Below are 23,569 nucleotides of genomic sequence, written 5' to 3'. Positions count from 1 at the left end.
TCGAGGTGGGAATGCATAAATGGTAAATGCTGAAATTTAGCTTGAGGTGTGTTAAGAATAGGAAGAAATATGACACATTTGTCAGTGTGTGTTGCTAATTGTCCTGCAGTCTTGTTCATGGAATCTCAGTCAACCATACAAGGTAATAAAAGGACAAGCTTTATATTTCTTCCTTTTTTGTTTGTTTGTTTAAAGGAAAGGATAAAGAAAACTAGCCCAAATTAGAAAAAAAAAAAAACAAAAAGAAAAATACAAAAATTATGAACTTTTTGCTGTTTATTATTCTTACATGATGTATAAAATTAACTTTTTTGGATTTTTATTTTTTTTTTTAAGAATGATTGCTGGTTTAGTTTCTTAGTCTCTCTTGATGTTCACCGTATGGACACAAGCCATATCACTCCAGCTTTCTTTGCTGTGGAGCCTTTAGACAAGATGGTTGGAGATTTGCGTTTTGTCACAGACCAGTTCTTTTTGTGTGGCTCTTCCTTTCAACTCTGTTCTTCCTTCCTCCCTCTAGCTGCTAGGGAACGAGGTAGCTCAAGATGTAGTTTCCCATGAATTCATTAGTTAGACTGCCAGAAATTGCTCAAATGAGCAGAGGGGAGAAATGCTTTTCCCATCATTCTGTTACTGTACTTTTTTCCCCAGAGTGGCATGTTTAAACATGTATGTGTGTTTTTTCACATATCGTTACAAACTCTACAGAGAAACTGCAGTTTTTTTTACAAAGGAACCAACTCTGCAATATATGAATGCTCAGCTTTTGGCGAGATTAAGAAAGAATTAAGTTCGTGGAGACATAAATGGAGTACATTTATGTACTCCCTAGCAATTACAGGCCTGTCAGTCTCACGTCAGTGCCTGGTAAAATTATGGAGAGGATGATCCTTGAAGTTATTGAAGTGCACCTGGGGGACAATGCAGTCATTGGTCCCAGCCAACATGGGTTCATGAGGGGTAGGTCCTGCCTAACAAATTTGATTTCTTTTTATGATAAGATCACCCATCTAGTTGATCAAGGGAAACCAGCTGATGTGATCTTTTTGGACTTCAGCAAAGCTTTTGACAGGGTTTCCCATAGGATCCTACTGGACAAAATGTCCAGCATACAGCTAAACAAAACCATCATACGATGGGTGAGCAATTGGCTGACGGGCAGGGCTCAAACGGTTGTGGAAAATGGGGCCACATCTGGCTGGCGGATGGTCACTAGTGGGGTCCCTCAAGGCTCCATTTTAGGGCCAGTCCTCTTCAATGTTTTTATAAATGATTTGGATGTAGGACTAGAAGGTGTTTTGAGCAAATTTGCCGACGACACCAAACTTGGAGGAGTTGTGGACTCGGCTGAGGGTGGAAAGGCCTTGCAGAGAGATCTGGACAGATTGGAGAGCTGGGCGATCACCAACCACATGAAGTTTAACAAAAGCAAGTGCCAGGTCCCGCACCTGGGACGGGGCAACCCTGGCTATACGTACAGACTGGGCGACGAGACGCTGGAGAGCAGCCCCGCAGAGAGGGATCTGGGGGTTGTGGTTGACAGCAAGTTGAATATGAGCCAGCAGTGTGCCCTGGCAGCCAGGAGGGCCAACCGTACCCTGGGGTGCATCAAGCACGGCAATTGCTAGTCTAGCATTGCTAGTCAGTTGAGGGAAGGGATTGTCTCGCTCTACTCTGCGCTGGTGCGGCCTCACCTCGGGTACTGTGTGAGGCACCACAGTACAAGAAGGACATTAAACTGTTGGAGAGTGTTCAGAGGAGGGTGACGAAGGTGGTGAAAGGCCTAGAGGGGAAGACATATGAGGAGCGGCTGAGGTCACTTGGCCTGTTCAGCCTGGAGAAGAGGAGGCTGAGGGGGGACCTCATCGCAGTCTACAACTTCCTCATGAGGGGGAGTGGAGAGGCAGATGACCTATTCTCTGTTATCACCAGTGATAGGACCCGCGGGAGCGGTGTTAAGCTGAGGCAGGGGAAGTTTAGGCTAGACATCAGGAAGATGTTCTTCACAGAGAGTGTGGTTGCACACTGGAACAGGCTCCCCAGTGAAGTAGTCACTGCACCAAGCCTGTCTGAATTTAAGAAGAGATTGGACTGTGCACTTAGTCACATGGTCTAAACTTTTGGGCAGACCTGTGCATTGCCAGGGGTTGGACTAGATGATCCTTATGGGTCCCTTCCAACTCGGGATATTCTATGATTCTATACATCCAAATACAATCCAATACAAACCCAAATCTGCCGAGTTGGTGTTCTAAAACATTTTTTTTTCTTTTGATACAGCAGATACTTCACTTCTATTTTATTACCTTCAGTGCCCTTCAATACTTGATGTATATGGAAAACACTTTGCATTTCTCTGATTTGGTGATGCCTTTTTCCTTTTCTTTCACTATGGCTTTGCAATGCAAACTTTATTTACCTGACTGTATCAGTCAAGCTTTTTCACTGCACTTACTCTTTCCTATTACAGCTACCTAATGCTCTTTTCTCTTGACCTTTTCCACTGCCTTCTTTAAAGAACTTCTCAGAAGCCTCTGACAGAAAATGGACCTACTTAAATGTGCCTGAAACAGATGGTGATACTGTGAGTTCTCCTCAATCCTCTGCTTAACTTTGAAGGTTTCTCTCTTTTATCCCTCTGTGTTCAAGACTGTGCCTGTCTGTCTTGCAAGCTTCCTGTGTGATAGAATTTATATGGTTATGTATGTTCTTGAGCAATCTTGCTCAAGGACTCAAACCAAAATGTATGCCAGATTTCTAGAATGCCTTTGGTTCCAGTGGCGTGCACATTGCTCCAATTTTCTTTAAAAACATTTAGTTCTTTTCTAATTGTAATCTTTTGAAAGAGGATATCCAGATAGCAATATGGTATAGGGTATCAGTGACAAGAGATTGGGTTGTGATATATTATGCCACAGTGGAAAATCTTGTGGGATTTTTGCTAAACCTTTTTTGGCGTTAGGAAAATTGCAGAAACAATGGGTATTGGAAGTTTGCTCATTCTTTTAGAATTACTAACGAGGGATGGGTGTCACTTTAACCAAACATGTTTTTTATCATCTTCATTACAGGAATCATAATTTTTTCTAATGGTTCTGTCAGTAGTTATCTCATGAGACTCAGTAAAAATTAGGTGGACAGCTGAGACAGTGAGGTCATTTTTATCTGCTTAGAACTTATGTGAGCTTACGGTTTATGTAGCCTGACTGCTCTTCAGCTCATGCATGAATTAAATGGCAGTAATTTAGATTTAGTCACGTTTATAAATAGATTTGAGTCCCGTGTGTAAAAAACATCAACAGTCTAGACATTTATGCTATTATTATTTGCAGTTCCTGCTCCCTTTACATCAAATAGACTCAGGTAGTGTTTCTCTTCTATCCTATGTCTCTTTTCATAGCAAGTCCTAACAAGTGAGACAGTATTGCAGGGTTGTGGCTGCATGAAAGAGCAGATTCGGGAAATATAATTTGTTTAAGCTTCTTTCTCTCTCCCTCCAGACAAGCATTAACAGCATGCTGAGTGTATATAGTGAAACTGGTGACTATGGCAACGTGAAGGTCAGCGGTGAAATCCTGCTCCAAATCAACTACAGCTACAAAACAGGTGCCCTCAACATCTTGGTGAAAAGCTGCAGAAACCTGGCTGTTGCAGATGAGAAAAAGCAAAGGACTGATCCGTAAGCACAGAAAATTCCTTTTTAGGCCCTGCTAGGGCTGTCCTCTAACACATTACTCTCTGTAGTCATCAGTGATGTAGCCTGGGGTTGTGATACAAACCTGAGAATTCATAAGATCCAGTTGCTACAAACCAGCGTTTGGGTGATGGTTGGTTTTGGATTCCCTATGTGAAATGCATTTCTAATATATTCCTTAGAGCAGCATGGACATATTCTGGGGAAACAATAATATTACTTCAATTATCAACCTGTTTGCTAGCAATCTCTTCAAAACGACAAAAAATATGAATGCATAGGGGGACTGAATTGATTTCTTACTTTTAGAAGCAACACTAAAGTATATGATGGTGTTTCAGAGGGAGGGAGGGAAATAGATTTCTGGTTTTCATGCTGTGAATCCATAGATTCACTTTTCAAAGACTGTGTTTTATGAGAGTCTTTTAGCTTTCTGTGTATTCTTAGTTTTCAGTATATAATGTAAACTCTCTCATAGTTAGGAATTAATAATTTATATCTCTAATCATGTCTAATCCTTTTGTAAGGTATAAAGTTTTTAATTCTCCTGTATTTTCAGTGTATGTGTTGTCATATGTAGTCAGTCAGTAATCATATACTACAAAAGCTGAAGTGCTAGGAAAGCTTTCTGCAAATTATTTCTGTAAATTAATTTAGCCCTTTTGTTACTCCGAGCCTATCAGAACAACATCGCAGTGTTTCTAGATAAAGTCCATACCTTTCCATGTTTCACAAAGTCTGTTACATGTGTACGTTGTTTAGACTGCAAAAATTAATTTCCTCATATATGTTACTGATGCTGGAATGGCAAGTCCTTGCTCAAACTGGTCATTTCTATTCCTTGCTAATAATTTACTACTTGATCTGCAGATATGTCAAAGCATACCTTCTACCTGATAAGTCCCGCCAAAGTAAACGAAAGACCAAAATTAAAAGTAACAGCACCAATCCAGAATTTAATGAGACGCTGAAGGTGAGAACACTGCCTCTCTCATGGGCTGTGATGAATGTTCTACTTGTGCTCACAGGCATTTTCTGTAAGTGCTCCAGTATGGGGATTAGAATTTGGAAGCGATGCCTCAAAGGGAAGGTATTTAAGCAAAACATCTAGGAATCCTATGAGTTTTAATTTCTGGTTTTCAGCATCGAGGAATTGTTTTTGTTTGGTTCTCCCCTCTACAGGTAAAACTTACATTAGTTTGCATGGTTCTTTTTCAAAACTGTTGATGTTCCCATCTAACCTGAGCTCAGAGTTCTTAAGCACACCTTAAAGATTTTGCAAGCCCTAAGTTACAACTGTACTGAGGTAGAACTAGCTTAAAAAATCCTGTCTAACTGATTTCTCAGAGAAGATAACCTTTTGCAGTAAAAGCTCTTTGATAGCTAGTGAAGCTGTTGTTGCCATTTTACTGTGTTCCTAAAAAGCTGACTGAAGTGTATTTTGTGTTGCAAAAGAAAATGATAGACTACTGCCTTGACTGGTGGAGCCCAAGTGCCCAGGATCTTTCCATTCTTTTCTCATACCCATGTCCAGCCTACAGAGGCTGGAAAGATGTTGTGCTCCTCACAAGCTGCTTATTTACCTGCTTGGCTCTGTGGTGCAGGGTGGAATGGCAGAGTGTGAGTGCCCAGCCCACTGCCTGGCACCTGGACTGCAGGCTCCTGGTGATTCTGCTTCCTGTCAACTGTCAAGAGTCATCCCAGCCAGCTGTCATTAAGCGAGAAACTTTTCTGTATTATCCTGAAATATTCTGAGGGGAAATTCAGTGATTAAGAAATTTAAATAAGTTTCATATAATAGATGCTAATAGATGTTCGTTGGCCAGTATACTTGACCTAACCTGGCTACAAAACTATTTTGCAAACTTACACATGCTTGGTCTGACCAGGCTGCTTTCCAAGGAAGAGTGTCCTGCACAGCCTCATTTTTAAATGGTTTCTAGTAAAGTTAAGATTTGCCTGAACTGGAGGGGAAAAAAAAAAAAAAAAAGGTGTTAGACTCTCTTTAGCAGGGAATGTAGCTAGCACTGAACGTGTTTGCTAGTAGGGAACTGCAGGAATAGGACCTAACAGCTTGCTGAAAATGCAGATTGTGTCCAAGAGGGCTTACTTGTATTGTTGGTAGGTAAACGAGAGCTAAATCTATTTGCTGCAACTGGTATTACCATTAAAAAAAGAAAAAAATACATCTATATCTTCCATCTTTGGCTTTTATTCTAGTATTGCTGAACAGTGCAGCTCTCACAGTTGGCATCTAAGATATAAGCATTGCAGACATATCTATGCATTAATAGCCTACTTGTGTGGCTAGCCAACTGACTTGACTGTTTCAGCTTCTGGAGAACACGTCTGTGTCCAGACATTGTTCCTGAGAACAAACAAAAAAAGAAGACATCTGGATCTCCTCAATTAACACTAGAAGAAGGGTGAATTTCATGGAATTATTAGGCCTTTCCCTGAAAGCAGAGCTAGAATTCCAGATGTTTATAATTTTCTATATATTTGCTAGGATATGTTGCTACCTCAGAGGAGTTTTTAATAGCTTTCAATCAATTTTTTAATAGCTTTCAACCAAGCTGCACCAACAGTGCTACTGAGGCATTTTGGGGAATGCTTTGCAGATATAGTTTTACTTGTTTTCAGAACCATTTTTCACAAGTTACAAAGATAAAACTGAATAGGAGAAGAAAACACTGCTTCTAGAAAACAGTGTACAGCAGCCTCTCTTTAGGGATGAAAGATCCAGTGGGGTTTCTTCTTACAAAATAAACTTTGGTGTCAATCTACTTCTTTTACATAAGCTGTAAGGAATTAACGGGATGATTGTTTTAATCATCATTATTGACTTTACGGCCATAAATACCCAATAAGTAATACAGAAAAAAAGAAAAGAAGTTTAACAGTTCCCTGTGAGATTTCTAGCTATAGACATCTTATTTGCAATGAAAACAAATCTCTCTTTCATGCTCCATTTATTAGCTGCTGTGGGCTTCATGAAATTTAGCTATTGCTGTAAAAGGCTCCATGGAAACTATTATTTGTGCTTATTCTGAGGGTTCCTTTTTCTGTTTTTCTGTTGGTAGTATGTCATCAGTCATACACAGCTAGAAACCAGGACCCTGCAGCTTTCTGTCTGGCACTATGACAGATTTGGACGCAACAGCTTTCTTGGAGAAGTGGAAATTCCATTCGATTCCTGGAACTTTGAAAATCAGGGCGATGAGTGGTTTGTGCTCCAGCCCAAGGTAAGGACTTCCAGGGGCCAATGAAACTGCTGAGAAGCAAATTTACCAAGGCTTAGTTATTTTTCCTTTGGAACACGTTTTTAAAATGGTGACTTTGTGATTGTCTAATGTGACAATAAAAATAGTATCTTTGTGCTTTATTCAGTCAAAACCCACCGTTCCTGAAGTCTTCATGAAAACTTTTTATCTGGTTGGCCACTTAAACAAACAAAACCCAGCACCTTAAATAATATATAAGTTTGTCTTGCAACAAACTGCAGAGGAAAAATGACCTAGTAAAGAAATTGATTTATTTTTTCTTCCAGAAAACAGAAGATAAACCAAATGGCTTTTTTGCCGCTCCCCTCTACCCAACCCTCAACAGTTCAATAAAGCAAAAGACCTTTTTGTTTCAGTTCAGTGTGCTTCACACTTTTCAGCTGTAACAAAATGACTTATTAATCTCTTATTTACCTTGACTAGGAAGGTATAAGATGAGGCTTCTCATCAGGCAAATCAGTCGGTTTATGAAATAGGACTTTCACTGTACTTAGCTAAGGATAGGATGACTTCTGTCTTTAGGGCACCCCCCTGCTTTGGCAAAGGTGTTTATTTTTGGAAGAGATTCAAAGAGCCGTTGTAAGCTCAAGGATTAAAGGCTTTTCAATTGCTTGCTTCTGCAGCAGCTGGGATCCCTAGGAATTTCAGGGGTTTAAACTGCTATTTTGGAAAGTTTATTTTTCTTGTTGTAGAAAAATCCAAGACTGTATTGCAGATGACGTGGAGATAGACTCAGGTGACTCCTTTGTTCCATGTTCATTATATTTAAAGAAATATTATATTTGGGGTTTAGGAGGGACTGTTTGATTTGTGTCTTACCCTCAAATGTCAGATGAGTCTGATTGCTTTATAATTTCCTGGTATAGCCCTTTCTGGTGCTAAGCCGTCACAAATTTATACTTCAGTAAATAATTAGCCAGAAAATACATAAGGAAACTGGTCTCCTTTTAACACTCACACACCTCACGCTTTAAAACTGGCACGGAAGATCATTCCTAGTTTCCTCGTTTAGCTTTATTAATGAGAGTGACCATCAGCTTTCCCTTCATAGCCCAAAAGGGGCGTGAGATACCAGGAAGAGAAAGTGGCCAATGAAGACAAACAAACTCCAGTCAGCGCTGTGTCCAGGCCAGGATTATACCATCCTTCTTACAAGCTTGCAGAACTTTCACCCAACTGGCATCATGTAGTTTGCTTTTGTTGGGTCTACTCTTGGAGTAGACTAAATGTCTGCTGCACCTCTGTTGTATCCTTGGCTGGTGTTAGATGTTGCTCTTATTTAGTACCAACCATTCTACCGTGGTCGATGTATCTTGTATTTGTTTCACTTACAGTTTGTATGCAACATTGGTCTGAAATTGAGCGTCTTTTCATGCAGTAATCTCTTTGTCTTCTCAGTTCAGTCTCTGGGGGCTTTGTATGGGTATGGGTGGTTTCTTTTAATCTAACAGGAAAAAAAAATGTCTTGAGATAGTCCTGCTCAGGAAAAATAGTAATGATGTGTTAAGCATTTAAGCCATTCCAGCTGGAAGGTCTTGTCTGATTATTTCCAAACCCATTAAAAGGACTTTTAAACTAGTTCTTTTTTACCAAAGAAAGCAAACACAAAATTGGTCTTGTCTGCTTCCTAAGTTGTTACAAATAATATTTCTGAACTTAAAATGCTGCTAAGATTGTTGTCTGGCAAAGATAAAAAATGCTGCTAAGATTGTTGTCTGGCAAAGATAATATTGTTTCTGAAAGATTAATTATTGCATTTTGAAATTTAAAAAAAAATACAGGTTAACATACAAAAAAGTTACATGCTGTTCTCCCACATGAATTGCATGATACAGAAAGGAATAGCAGTGAAATGTTCCCTGGGTTTTACTACATTGCTTTGTTTTATCATGAATCATTTAGCTGCCTTAATGAAAATGTTGGAGACTTGAGACCTATTTCTTCTATGAGCACTGCGTGGCCTATTTTCAAGAGGAGCATGGTTAAATCAGAAAATAGTTCTGTGGTTGAAGAGGGGGGAAGAGTCTAGAGTCACGGTATACGCGGTTTTGGAGAGGGGAAGGTTTGCAAATTGTTCCTGATGTAAGAACTTATGCTGTCATTTGTCCACCAGAAAAACAGAAAAACTAATCCTTGCTGACTTTATGGGAAATCTGATGCTAAACCTACATAGTTTAGGCCCTAAATGAACTGCCTAACTAGCAAGATTTAAATAATAATTTCTTGTTGTTAAAATTATTCCACAGCCATTTACAGCTTTTATTTTGTCCTCTGTTTTAGCAACTGGCATCAGACACTGGTGCCATCTTGGTACTTCTGAAGACTACTGAATGTGTTGTTTCTGGGTGAAATTCAAACATTTCAAAAGAGAAGGAACCAGAAATATTATTGGGTGGAAAAGGACACTGAGAATAACCTTAGTTTTCGGTTTTCTATTTCAGAGCTGGACTCTGCTCTCTTCTGCTGCCATAGTTCCCCATATCTCTATTTCAAGAGTGACTCGAGAGTGACTCTTCTAAAATACATGAAACCAATTATGGATTTAAAACCTATTTGGTGTAAATAAGAGCATCAGAATGTCAGCTTAAATTAGCTACAATTTCTTCAGAAATAAGTTCAAGTTCTTTGTTTATTTGCGTCACTCATTCATGCTAGATCTCTCCTTTCTGCACTGTGTCTAATGCCACGTGGCTTTGTTCTTCTGAGAGCTTGCATTCCCTGATTCATAAAGTTTTCTAAAATGTGATCGTATTCAATCTGAAATGTTAAATTATGTGAAAGGAGGATGGTAAGTCTTGATATATTTAAGAAACATTTCGAACAGCATTGGTACAATAAAATTAAACATCAAATGGAGAAAGTGAATGATTAACCTTAGCTGGATTTATGGTTTTTGATTAATTTTTTTTCCTTTCAGGTGGAGGTTGCAACAGATGTTGGGCTTCAGTATAAAGGAGAACTGACAGTTGTTTTACGTTACATTCCCCCAGACAGAAACCTAATGCTTCCTCTAGGGCAGTTTCAAGGTAAAGCAAACATTAATGGCAATTTATGATAGCATCCCTCTGAGTATTAAAAATCCTCAACTAGTGTGAAGTAATGGAATTAGAGAAGATTGAAATTAGACTTAAATATATTAGTTGTCTTTATCTGTGTAACTTTTGAGTCATGAGTATGTTTCTCTTCCTCCATCCTCTTCTATTACATTGGACTTCAGGAGAGGGAAGGGAAAGAGGAGTGTGCCATAGTTAAGTACTGGTGCATGGATTTTAGCTAATTAAAAAATGCTCAGACATTAGTTAATATGATCAAGGACAGCCACATACGAATAAATCTTCTAAATTGTAGTCTGTGTGTTCTTTGTTCAGCTGGCTATATACAGTGTATATCTGATCAAAGTAACAAACTTCCCTTAGTTCCTCTTGCTTAATTGTCCATAACTTTACTTATCTCCTCATTTTAAGTCTTTTTCATGCTTCTTTAACTTCTGTTCAGTTTTGCCATATTACATCTCTAATTCAATCCTGTAAAATAATATTTGAATTGTTTGGGGTAACCCATTATTTTCATTAGTAATGAGCAAGGGATAATACCGTTACTTACTCCTTGCATTGTAGTAGCATGAGGAACAGCAATCATCTGAAGAGAAAGCAGTCACTGGATAGCACCTGAGAGATGTACTAGGTACAGGTAGTCCAAGAAGAGTTCTTTCTTAGTGACAACTTTGCTGTTTAGCATTAGGATTTGATAGGTATATTAGACTTTTTTATTTTTCTTTCTTTTTTCTTTTCTTGACAAATGGTATTCTCTCTGCTTGAAGCAATCCCAAGGTTTTTTCTCTCAAAAACTAATTGCTGTCTGAAAAGTACAGATATACACTTTTTTTTTAAATTAGTAACACTTTAACATCACTCCTCATCCTTTTTTTCTGATGTTTCCACTTCCAGACAATGTGCATGATCCCCGATGATATACCCCTTAGAATCCACAGCAACAAGTATGTGTCCTCATGTAGCCATTCAAATGCAGTAGTGTGTCAGTGAGCACTGTGTCCTTTGCCATGGACTATGAGGAGCAGTTTATGCTTACAAAAGGAATATACTCAGTATATTTCTGCATTTTAAATTTTAGGACAGATGTTACATACCTTGCTTGTGGTGTCAGGCTGCTTTAACATCAGTGATGGAATTGGATTCTGAGAAGAGAGCAGGGCTTACAGGTTGTGCTGTTCTTTCTGTTCAGCATAGTACCACACCAATGATTACATTCAGAAAGGACTTCAGTTAGGATACCCAGTTGTGTCCAGCAAGGGATACCTGGTTAGACAGTCAAGTTCTTTATCAAGTATGGAGTGATTTCCTGCCCTTGACTTTTCAGTTTCTATACCCTTGACAATCAGGATCTGCTCATAAGAAATGCTTTAATCCTGTTTAAGGAAATGAGTGAAAGAATCCAGCCAAGAGAACTTAGATGTCCAAATCAGTTTTGCAGTGTATAGTTTCTGATTGTGATAACGATGTTGCAACTCTGTTGTGTATGTAGGAAAGAAGAGCTTTAAAAAAGGAAAAAAGAGAGAGACTCATCTGCCATCTGGAGGTATATTAGAAGTCCTCATCAAAGAAGCTAAGAATTTAACAGCGGTGAAATCAGGAGGCACATCAGACACTTTTGTGAAAGGGTCAGTGTTTTTTTTCCTCCGCATTTTAATGCTTCCACTGAAGAGTATTTTGTCTGACCCTATTTTTTTCAATATATCTGTATATGTATGTGTTGGATGTCAATACTGAAAAGCAACTGGCACCTTGAAATGGTATGGCGAAGGATGCTGTTGGCTAAGGGCAGAGAGGTATGAGTTGTCCCAGTGGTTAAATACCAGCATGTCTGGACTCAGTCAAGAAACAGTATTTAATCTGTATCACTGACTCCATTCAAACATACGTATTCAGTGTGCTAAGGTGCACACTGTTAGAGAATATAAACAAAACACTTCCATTGAGTTGGCAGAGAAAGGTAGGTGAACATTGGTTATTCCTGAAGGCAAGAAGATGTAAACTGGGGTTCACACATTGGAGATGACACCTGTTCTGACAGTGACTTTTATGTTTCCAGCAAATTGAAACAATACATATATATATTTTTTTGACTAGGAGAAATAACTTTGTTTTCAGGAAGAAATAAGTCTGTTGGGATTCCTTATAAAACTGCAAATAGCTTGATGGCTTGCTCCATCACACTGAGGTTCTTTCTAGTGGATGTCAACTGTGAAACAGGCAGAAAGAGAAAACTCGTGTGTGAGGAAATTCTGTTCTCAGTCAAATAAGTATGCTAAATGAGAAGATTTTTCTCTCTTTTACTGTAAGTAGTTTTTTTTTTTCTTTAGTGTTTAATTGGGGAAGATCTTTGTCATGCAGTACCGCGTCAACGAGCACATTTAAGTCCTAAGGGTTCCCAGAAAGTCTATCACTGACTTCAAACAGTGTCTTAACTCTAATTGTTTCTCATTGTTAACATTTAATATTATTTGACAGAAGACATTTAAAAAGTCTGCTCTAATGGTTTTTAGGTTTGATTTTAAAGATGCATTCTTCTGAATAATGTTGGGTCTGTGTCTCTTGTATGCCTATATGCACGTATGTACATATATGTATATAATATGAAATACATATTTGCATCTTTTTTATTCAATTAGCAGCATTTTTGTTGGACAGTCAAAATCCAGACTATTTAAAATGCTACATATAGGATATACCTGCATTTGAATAAAATGAGCATAATCCTGCACACCTCATCATATTGAATTTTTCATAATTTAAGGAAATAATGAGCTTAAAACATTTTTCTTTGCCAGTTTTTGGTCTCAGCGCTAGTTTTGAAAATTGGTGACTTTTAGATATGCTCCAGTTTATCAGTAATGGTTTGAGTCTTGTTTACTAAACAGTGACCATACAAAACATCTTGCCCTTGACTCGTAGGCAGAGCTGAGAGTTTGTCCTAGTCTTTACTGTGCTTCGAACAATCACTGAGCTCATACGCATCATATAGAAAAAGTTTGAGCTATTCTTTGTATGCATTTGTTCTCCTTTGCCATCTCTCTTCTGTTACATGTGAGGGCATTTCCTTTTATTGAAAAATAGAGTGTCTGATCTCGCTATGGCTTTTTTCCACTTGAAGCTTGCAACAGGTTTCAGGGAGAAAATGTTTTCAAAGCCTTTTTATGTTAGCAGTAGCAATGTGTGGCCAATAATTCTGTGGAGTATTTTTAGTTAGTGGCATCTGCTCTTGCTGACATGGATTATTCAGTGTGGTGAAACAGGCGTCTGTTTTCCTCAGACTATTGATTGGTTGTCTGTTGTGTCGTGGCTAAATGCATAACAACGTTGCCGTGAACCCGTAGAGGTACAGCAGTAGTCTGATCCACACTGCTATTTTGAGACTAAATTAAAGTAATTTAATAGCCTGCTGCAATGAAATAGCTCATGTTTGTTCTCAAGTAAAAGCCTGGACAGGAAGCCTGATTGAGGTCTAGTGATATAGTTTGTTTGTATGCCTGACCCTTTAATATTCATGTGCAACTCCATAGTTATTTTATTAACATTGCTGAAAAATGTGAAGGTACAGACTGTGAAAATTTGTACTGAACTCTGATTTTGAAACTAGAGTATTATTTTTACTTAGTTTCACTAAGGGAATTCTTCACTAAAAAATCAAATGTGAAAAAGCATGTCAGACTTTACAGTATTAGTGTTTCTGCTCTCAGTAGGGTGATAGGCAATTCAAAGTACTGGTGCCAAACTTCTGAAGTTCCTTCTTTATCAATCTTTTTTTTTTTTCTTTCTGGAGGACCTGCTTTGAGAGGAAAGCTGGACAAGGTGACTCCAGAGGCTCCTTCTAGCCAACAATTTTATGATTCTGTCTGTATTTAGTCTCACCGAAATAAGTATTTTTATAAAAAATGAAAGGTGTGGGACAAGGAGACGTAATTTCATTTTCTGATAACTGACATTGTAACTCTAAGAACAAATGGAGCACAAATGCAACATATGCACTTCTGGTATACACTTAATTACAGTGGGAAATGGGCTCTTGATCTTATTTGAGATCTCTACATAATTATTCTTCGTTGATATTATATGACATCTCTACGTGATTATAATTCTTTGTTGATATTATATGACATCCTATTGACATATTCAACTTTCCATTTCTGTATGTCCCAGATACCTGCTCCCAGATGACAGCAAAGCTACAAAACACAAAACTCCCATAATAAAAAAGAATGTGAACCCCCAGTGGAATCATACATTTGCTTTCAGTGGCTTGAATTCCCGGGATATACATAATGTCTGTCTAGAATTAACTGTGTGGGACAAGGAGTCGCTCTCCAGTAATATTTTTCTGGGAGGTGTCCGTTTGAGCACTGGAAGTGGTAAGGTCCCATCTAACTGGTGATTGCTTTTCTTATTCTGCTCTTATCTTGCTCTTCTTTTCCCACCCCAAGTGATTCATGTACATGAGGGATAGAAATGTTACTGAATGTGTGGATAGTATATGGGAATTTGGGGAAATTGGAAGGGGAGAGAAGGCAACGTCATCTATACAGATGATTTAGTTCTTTCCTTCATTGAGTGAGACACAAAAATGTGGTGCCCAATTGCACTTCTGAGAAGCCTAGAAGAACGAGGAATAGCTTGGAAGCGTTTCTCAGAATCCTGTTGAGGAGGAAGAAACTACTTTTAACCAGCAGCAGCCTTTCCACTGACAGTGGTATTCTCTGGAAGAGATGAGAATTCGTTCCTCCTCAGTTAGGAGAAGGTTGCTTGTGGTGCGGAGTGGGGAGGTTTATGTGCAGCTATCCATGTACCACAAAGGAGTTGAATAACAAACTGGTGCTCTCTGAGAGTAAATCTGTATACAGGCAGGGGTATAAAGTGCTTGCCATCTTTCTGTAGACTGTAGGAGTGAATGAGCAATGATATTAAGTAACTGCTTACTAATACACCAAAATGGTTTGTGTTTCTGCAATTGCCAGGTGTAAGTAATGGCAAGGAGGTTGACTGGATGGACTCTCAAGGAGAAGAGCAGCACCTCTGGCAAAAGATGATTGACAGTCCTGGAGCTTCTGTGGAGGGGATATTAATGTTGAGATCCAGCATGGGAAAACGTAGACTCTGAAAGACTTTCAACTAATGAGGGGTACCACAGGTACTCCTGATTTCAGTGGTGTTCAACTCCTCACACTTTGCCTATTGGAAAGTGGTGAAGAATTTGTACTCTTTGCCTTGGGTAATAAGGCTCCAAGTGAAATTTTAATGCATTCTGCACTTTCATGCACACGTTTTTAACCCAGGCTTCTTGGACAGATTATGTTTCTCCTGAAGCTTGTGAGAATTTGACCTTGTACAGAGATCAGACTGGCTTTCTCTGTCCCTTCTGATGACTGGTGTACAGACGGTAAACACCTCTGCTGGTGGGGGACATGGAGCTAGCAAACTCTCTAGATAGTCATTTAGTAAGTAAAGTTTGCTTTATGTATCTCCTCCTGGGCCAAAGACGGCCTAGAAGACAGTAGTGATACAGTACAAGCAGATTCAGAATGAGTCTGTGCTTTGTTATTTGCAAGATGAGAAGCCATAATGTTCTGAAGAATAACAAATAACATTTCTTTTTCATGTTTGCTTTTTGGGCTATGCAGTGTGCAGGAAGGCAGGCTTGGGACCAAGCAGCCCTCTAAGGAAAGCCAATGCGCTCATCATTGCACACTAGAAATAGTCAGCAGATGAAGGGGTATAAAGTACCAATGTTGCAGCATTCTCTGGGTTATTTCAGTGTACTGTATATAAGGCAGGTTTGGTTCAATGTGATCAAAGAGCCTCTAATGAAAATAATGATAACAAATCCCTATAAAATTTTTACAGCTATGTGGTATTACCATGTTTTTCGTTCAGTTGACAGCTCTAGCTAAGACCTCCCAATGTCATTGAACAGAGGGAATATGTTCACATGCCTGTCCCACCTGATGAGTTGCTGAGATGAGACACATACTGGTTTGGGGCATAAAAAAAAACGTGGAATTTTCTCTGAAGGAGCTGGGATCCTGTAGGTTTGGCCAATTCAGTCATTAATCTTATTAACCACAACGAGTGTTCAAGAGTAATTTTGCTCTTTGGTTTCGTAAAGGGATCTTTGTACCTGCTTAGATCTGCCATCCTCTGCAGACTTATTCAGGTCACTTGTGAAGAACATGCTGTTTTGTATAGTTGTGGGCTACTGCAGCATTTAAACAGCAGTAGTACCATAATAAGAGAGGATTATAATCTCTTTCAAGGACAGCACAAGTCTGGATAAAAATATAACTGCATTGCACATAATTGCTCAGGGTATGAAACAAAGGAAGATTGGTAAACTGAATGAAAAATCCTCTGAATCTTTCAGAATTGGAACATAGCTTCCTATTTGAATGGGTAAATTAATCTATAGCTACACTTATCCCTTATTTTTCTACAAATGTTTATCAAAACACCAGTGTTTAAATATTTCTTAGTTGTTTGAGAGAGAGAAATGCTGTTCTTCACAATGTAGAAATTGCAGGAATTCTAGATGGAGCAACAACATATGGAGAACTGATAACTAAGTAAGTGTAGGTTAAAATTTTGTCATCCGTTGCTGTTCTAGTGTATAGTCAGTAAATGTACTTAGAGCTGAATCCAAAATGTTAACATTTAATATCCATTCCTTCCCACTGCTCCCCTCTTTCCCTCCTCCCCCAAAAATATTATACTGTTTTTGGTTTGAGTGGCTTGAAACTGTGGGGAAGTTTGCAAGCAGTCTTTAAAAATGCTATTATTATTAGATACATTTGGTTTTATTTATTTTTGTTAAAAATAGAATCTTAGTTTTAATAAAAACAGATAGATTTAAAATATTTTTTTTTGGTAAAAATTATGATAAGCCATTGAAGGTAATGCTTTTGCCCAGTTTGATACCCACAGTTTTTAGAAACTGCTGAGTCATCTTTGGAGTTTCCATAAAGAATCTCAAGTAGGGAATCAAATGTCAATAGTTGTTCCAGTTGACTTCATTTTCCTTCTTCATCTGTTCTTCATTTTCATCTGAAATCCTGGTCAAATTGGGCAGTGAAGCAAACTTACTTTAGTTTTAGCCTGATTTTCATCCTAGGCTGCAGATGCTGTGAGCTGATGAAGTAGAGCTCAAATATCAACCACATACATTTTATGACCTTTCTTTTATCATAATAGACTTTCTTTCTTTAAATACTAGATTTTTTGTATCAGCATCCCCAAAGTGAAACCAAACCTAACTTCTGGCACCTAAACTATGTCTCTATTTACAGAGTCAGAGTCTGAGTTGTCTTGCTTCTTTGCACCACAAACCAGTAATAATATGTTGATATGGAGCCACATGCTTGATTTTTCACTTGCTGTAAGTTGATTTAAAAAGATAAAGCCTATTAAATCTAAAGGAAATGATACTTCAGGGTGAAATTCCAGCTAGGCTTATAGAGGAACAGTGGGAAGTCTGAGTTGTTTTTGTTTCATTTTGATGTTTAAACTGGGAAAATGATAACAAAAAATCCTCCATGTTGGACCCCACAGTGAAAACCTTTATTTTTCACCAGATTGAAAACCTTAAAATAATTTGGAACTGAACTAAACCTCTTACTTAAAGTGGATTATGAGCATTTATCTAATTTTTGAAGGGTATTTTCTAACCTTCTAAGCATCAACGTTGTAGTTAAATCTAGTCTTGCTTTGAAAGGAAGTAGTCCATGCTTTACTACTTTAGTTTCTGCCCAATTTACTCCAATTTTTAGGTCCTGTGTTAGAGTTTATGATGAATGTACTCACCTGGCTCATACATGGGCTTTTGGAAGAGCCAAAATTTCTCTTTCGGCCTGCATCTCAAAGCGTAGACCAGGCTATGAACAGATTCTAGGCATCACCTGCAGTTCAGCATATGAGGGGAACAATTTCAAGTGAGTATTTATTTCAGTCAAGGCAGTGGTGTTAGCTGTTGATAGGATTTGGAGTAGGTACAGTGAAATTACCTCTTAGGTTGGCAGTGACAATTCTACATTATGGTAACGTACAATGCATACCATACTCTGCCTCAAATGAGCCTCAGAGAGATGACGATCATCAGTGTAAACACCAGAGCAATTTGGAAGGCTTTGCTATTCTGTGATGTTACCGACAGGAAGGATTTGATTTGTGGAAAATGTCACATTTAATTATCTCTCTTATATCCTTGTTCTTTTCCTTTGCAAAAATGATTTATGGTTTGGAAAAAGCATGAGATGATTAACTGCAGATGTGATTTCTTGTTTCCCAGATATTTGAACAAATTGCCTGTAATTGTGTGTCATTGTGTACCATGTACTACTAGGCTGCACAAAAAGATGGAAAGCCAGGAGTCAGACTAAAGCCTTCCTTATGTATGTATGTTTGTGATATTGAGGATGTATGGCTGGTTTAAGGCTAACTTTTAGGAGAAAATAGCCACAATGTTAACACTGATTCATAAACTCCTGTCCTGAGTACTTAGGCACAGAAGAGCTGATGTTTCTAAAATATTTCTCCACACAGACTTGAATAACTTAAGATGCTTCAGTGGAGAAGAACTTTTCTCCACACTTTTTTTTTTTTTTAAATGTAAAACATGATGCATGTTACTAGCAATGGAACTACAGGGCTTTCATTGCTGTCTTCTCCCTCCTTGTGATTAGATTCTGAGGGTTTGACCCATTAAAGAAAAATTAAAATACAGCTTTGGCTGTAAAGCGTCAAGTGGGGACAGTAAATAATCTCTTGACAGTGTGGTTATTGCCAGTATCCATCAGGAAGAGCTGATGCTGAGCATTGTCCAAGCCCTGCTATCAGACTTGAGTATCCAGACCTGTTTTCTGGAAGTTTCTCCATTCAGCTTATCAGTTATACAGGGACTTTAGGCTTCTAAAAGTTCGCGCTTGCATATGTAGATGCTAAAATAGGTTAAAATGGCCTCCTTGTCTCCTCCACATCCATCATATTACATTTGAATGAGGGTGGGAGGAAAACTGCAAAGGTAGTGAGGCTATTGCCATCTTCCTGTACTGATCAAAGTGCCATTGCCTTCCTTAAATGCCTTTTAGACACCACATTTTGATTTTTCATTCCCACATAGATGCTTAGCAGATGGTTTATGAGAAAAGGTAGTGGGATGGTGAGTATGCTTTGACCATGATCACAGAATCATTATGGTTGGAAAAGACCTCCAAGATCATCTGGTCCAACCATCCCCCTGCCACCAATGTCACCCACCCAATGTCACCATGTCCAACCTTTCCTTGAACACCCCCAGGGACGGTGACTCCACCACCTCCCTGGGCAACCCGTTCCAATGTCTGACTGCTCTTTCTGAGAAGAAATGTCTCCTCATTTCCAACCTGAACCTCCCCTGGCACAACTTGAGGCCATTCTCTCTAGTCATATCACTGGTTATCTGCAAGAAGAGGCCGACCCCTAGCTCCCCACACCTTCCTTTCAGGTAGTAGAGAGCAATAAGGTCGCCCCTGAGCCTCCTCTTCCCCAGACTAAACAACCCCAGTTCCCTCAGCCGCTCCTCACAGGACTTGTGCTCCAGGCCCTTCACCAACTTTGTAGACCTTCTCTGGACACGCTCCAGGGCCTCGATGTCCTTCTTTACTGAGGAGCCCAAAGCTGAACACAGCACTCGAGGTGCAGCCTCATCAGAGCTGAGTACAGGGGGATGATCACCTTCCATGCATTAGTCTGGAAACCTACCGTTCTGTGTCTCTTCCAATACAGATTATGCAAAGGTATCATGGAAAAAAAAAAAAAAAAAAGCATTTTTAAGTATTGTTTTTTGATTTTCTTTTCCTGCCTGGTTAGGCCCTGTCAGGTGCAAGTGTCCAAGGCTGTATTCTGCAAATATGAACTAAACTACAACAGCAGAGCAGCCATTGAGCATCCATTGGTTCCAACTGATAAGGTGAGATAACAGGAGGGTTGCATAAAGACTGGCATTATTTTGGCTTCACAAGAGGTATGCACATTGACCAACTTCAGACACGTAAAGCTTGTGGTTTGCTTGAGTCGATGAAGGCTCCTTGGATCTCTTACACCTTAAAAAAAGAGCTGAGTCCTGTCTCCACAGTTGCCTAGTCTGTGGGTTCACACGAGACATTAAGGGTTGTACCTGAATCTTTGCAGGATCTTTTCCTTCCATCCCTCTCTTCAGTTCAGCAACCCTCACCAGGAAATTCTCCAAAGATTCTGTCAGTACGTCAAACTGTGACCCCATGTCCCACCCAAACATGAATCTACAGTACCCAGAAGAAGGCACATGCAGTAGTTAAGTGATAACTCCGCTTACTTTCATCTGTATGAGGTAAAAACTGAAATTATCCTTCCCTAACACACAATGGTGATTTTTGATGGACAGAAGTAGTCATCACCATGTGCACTTTATAAACTCTTTTTTTTTTTGATACATTTTTTTAAAGATGATTATAATTTATTTATTTTTGCATGTGGAAATGTTAACACTTGAGAACCCTAGAGAACTTGAAGTTAATTATACGAACATGCAATTAATTCCAAAATAAGATGCAGACTTTTATTTGCAGAGATGTCTTTTACCATAACTCAGTCTGAGATACAGAGAAGCCTGCTAGCAGAACCTTACCACTGTGTCCCCTGAATTTCCTGCCTAGTGATTTCATGTTTGCAAATGCCATTTGGTAAGTGGTAATAATTCAGTGTTAATTATACTGTGTATATTGACACTGGAAAGTGAATCTCAACTTGCTTTTAGGTGTTCTTTAGGTTGCTTTTGAAACTCACCCCTGCTGTATATTGGCCCTTTGTTTAGATTACCTATTTCAACAGTTCTGCTTTGTGGCAATAACACATTTATGGCTGTGTACTACTGCTCCTGAGAGTTGGGTGTGTATTTTTGAGGGTAGCTCTAATTGTTGGGGTTTGCTTAAAGCCAACTGTAGTCATTTGTTGCAGCAAATAGAGAATGTCATGTATCCCTCGCGCAGCCTTTGTTCTGCTTAAAATCTGTTGCTAGCTATTTGTTTAGTTATTCTGCTGGACTTGAACAGAAGTAGCAGTGAATGCCATTGCAGTATGTTAAGTTCTGCCCAAATCTAGACAAAACAGAATGTTTCCTGCCCAGAACATTTTTGTACTGTGCACTGTATGTTCATTTTGTGGACAAAGATGGCTGGTAATACATTTGCAGCTGTTGTCAAGATTATTGTTCTATCTTTTAAAATTAAAATAATGAAATGTTGCTGTGTCACATCTCTTCTAAAATTCAGTACAGTGAACTATAAGCACGTCTTTCAGGAATATCCCATATTAACTAAATGAGGTAAGCACATTGCTTCATTTCTATGTAATAATAACAGCAGAGGCCTGGCATGCCTTCAGAGATGGGACTCCGTTCACAGTCTTTCCCTCCGCTGTTTTTTTCTTCACTTCTACATATTACATCATTTTTATGTTTATTTTTATTTTTGTTTCGTAAGCATTAAACTTATTTTCTAGCTAAGAATATTGGAAATACACTCTTTTCCACCTTGCTAGAGAATTATTTTATCTGTGTCTTAACCCCGTGCATTCAGTTCCTTTCCTCCATCTCCAGATCTCCTCCCCAATCCCTAGTTCAAGGTCCAGCCCACCTGAAAAATCCAAGTGGTGTGAAGCACCCGTTTTGTCCTTGCTGTGGACGTGCAGCACAGCAGCCATTGCCAGGGGAGGCCGGGACCGAGGTGAGTGGCTGGAAGTGCTTGAGCACCAATATTGCATAACCTGAGCTCCATTATTTCACTGCCTTAATTTAAAAAGCGGATTGTGATTGTAAGAGTATTTAAATGCACTTCAGGTTACTTTTTAGCCGCTGTGTTTTCATTAATCATGCTATGCAGTCTGACTCATGCTTTTATGTAAGTACTGAGCTGTAATGAAACGACACACTGCAGTCATTTAGCACAGAGCCTCAGTTCGGAGCTGCAAGGGTCATTGGTGCTTTCACTAAAATGTGAGACTTTCTGTCCCAGAGGAGAGGGTTTGAGCTTCGAGAGTAAGGGACATGCAACTTTGACGTTAGTCTCTGCCTCTGTAGATGTAGAATGGTTTTGGGGTGTGCGATGGCAGGGATTGCTCTCATCAAATAGGTAGATTCTTGGGTAGGACTGGGGGAAAATCAGGCCATTTAGAGAATTGTTTGGGGTCATGAGAAATTGCTGCCTCCTACAACCTATCACAGTGTGTTTGTTGCAAAAGATTTTACATGACAGAAAGAGTAATTCTGTTCAGTTCTAAAATGATTGAGCTTCTTTGGTTGTTGAGAACACATTCACAACTGAAATGTATCTCCACATTGATGCAAAAACCTCGAGCCCATGGCGCTCTCTGCACACTGTGATCTGTCACTTGTGCAGTGAATAGCCTGGAGGGGGAGAGGAAAGGACAAGAATCGCTGCAGGTCTGGCTTCTTGGAAACAGCCTTTAATCCTCCCAACCCAATTTGTGCTTTAAACAGGATTTGCATTTTGACAGCAGTGGTAAGATTAACAGCTGTGGCAAGAGCCATGTTGGAAGCACAACAAAGCCTCAAACCTGCGTGATTTTGAGGGAGGTAAATTTTTTGTTAAACATTAAAAAAAAGAAAAAAAAAAAAAGCACTAGTGTAGGTACTGCACCTTGTTTACACAACATTATTTTTCTGGGACCAGAAGTCTACAGGATGAACTACTCGAATATATTTGAATATTTGGGATTTATTTAGATATACAAAAGCTGGGCTAAAGCCAATAATACCAAGTCTCTTGTTCAAAAAGTCCTTCCCTGAAAGGCAAATCTGCCACGTTCCTGCATACCATACTTGCAGGATGATTTGACGCCAAAACAGAGATGGCACATGATGTTTTTCACAGTTCCATTCCTCCCCACAAAAATGTACAACAGAAAATGCCAAGAAGCTGATATTTGTAATCAAGAACATAAAGACAAGATTTCAACAGATGTTCTGTGTAGAACTCTAACCAGTAATCCGATCACTTATGCGCTTCCATCCACTTAATTCAATTTCCTCTAACAGCCAAGTGATTGCAATCACTTTCCTGGTTGTAGCGATTGTAAAGCCCCACTTCTGTTCAGCCAGGCATTAAAGATGACTGGATGCATTGATTCTGCACCCAAACCAAAATGGAGCAGCAGCAGGTTGGAACTGCACGAATACAACAGAAAAATCAGACCCATCAGACCTCCAGATTTATTTATTTATTTGAAAAATCGTTGGGGATTAGTTGATGTGCTTTTTTGACTGAGGAGAGTTGGGGGAAACCACCTGTCCTCTCTTGTTATGAGTGCACTGTGGCCATAGCAGTATGTGTGTAGCTGTGTCTTCAGGCAGGCTGCTCTACTTTTGACTCTTAAGGCACAAAGTGATTTGGTGTGCTATCTAGTTTCCATAACCTCCAGTGTTATGCAGGCAGCAGAAGAAAGGAAACTTGTGGGGTACTGCTGTATCCATCAGCATACTGGCGCTTACCTTCTTT

At 39.2% G+C, this 23,569-nt stretch overlaps 1 protein-coding gene across 4 annotated transcripts in view; it reads left to right on the top strand.

Annotated features, from left to right (window-relative positions):
* The window catches only part of SYTL5 (synaptotagmin like 5), a 93,192-nt gene extending 73,815 nt beyond the window's left edge, over positions 1 to 19,377 (top strand). For 3 of the 4 annotated variants that reach the window (XM_040530710.1, XM_040530720.1, XM_040530727.1), the window contains exons 11-18: positions 2,519 to 2,584; positions 3,501 to 3,679; positions 4,565 to 4,667; positions 6,778 to 6,939; positions 9,896 to 10,004; positions 11,521 to 11,656; positions 14,196 to 14,404; positions 15,008 to 19,377. In XM_040530710.1, coding sequence (XP_040386644.1) covers positions 2,519 to 2,584; positions 3,501 to 3,679; positions 4,565 to 4,667; positions 6,778 to 6,939; positions 9,896 to 10,004; positions 11,521 to 11,656; positions 14,196 to 14,404; positions 15,008 to 15,150 — 1,107 coding nt within the window. In that variant the 3' untranslated portion in view covers positions 15,151 to 19,377. The remainder of the gene's footprint in view (positions 1 to 2,518; positions 2,585 to 3,500; positions 3,680 to 4,564; positions 4,668 to 6,777; positions 6,940 to 9,895; positions 10,005 to 11,520; positions 11,657 to 14,195; positions 14,405 to 15,007) is intronic. The other variant, XM_040530736.1, reaches the window with a different exon arrangement.
* The last annotated feature ends 4,192 nt before the right edge of the window (positions 19,378 to 23,569 follow it).

This window comes from Cygnus olor, chromosome 1, assembly GCF_009769625.2.
Source record: "Cygnus olor isolate bCygOlo1 chromosome 1, bCygOlo1.pri.v2, whole genome shotgun sequence".
NCBI lineage: Eukaryota > Metazoa > Chordata > Aves > Anseriformes > Anatidae > Cygnus > Cygnus olor.
Note: the sequence above shows the minus strand (reverse complement) of the source record. Positions and strands in the feature narration are given on the sequence as shown.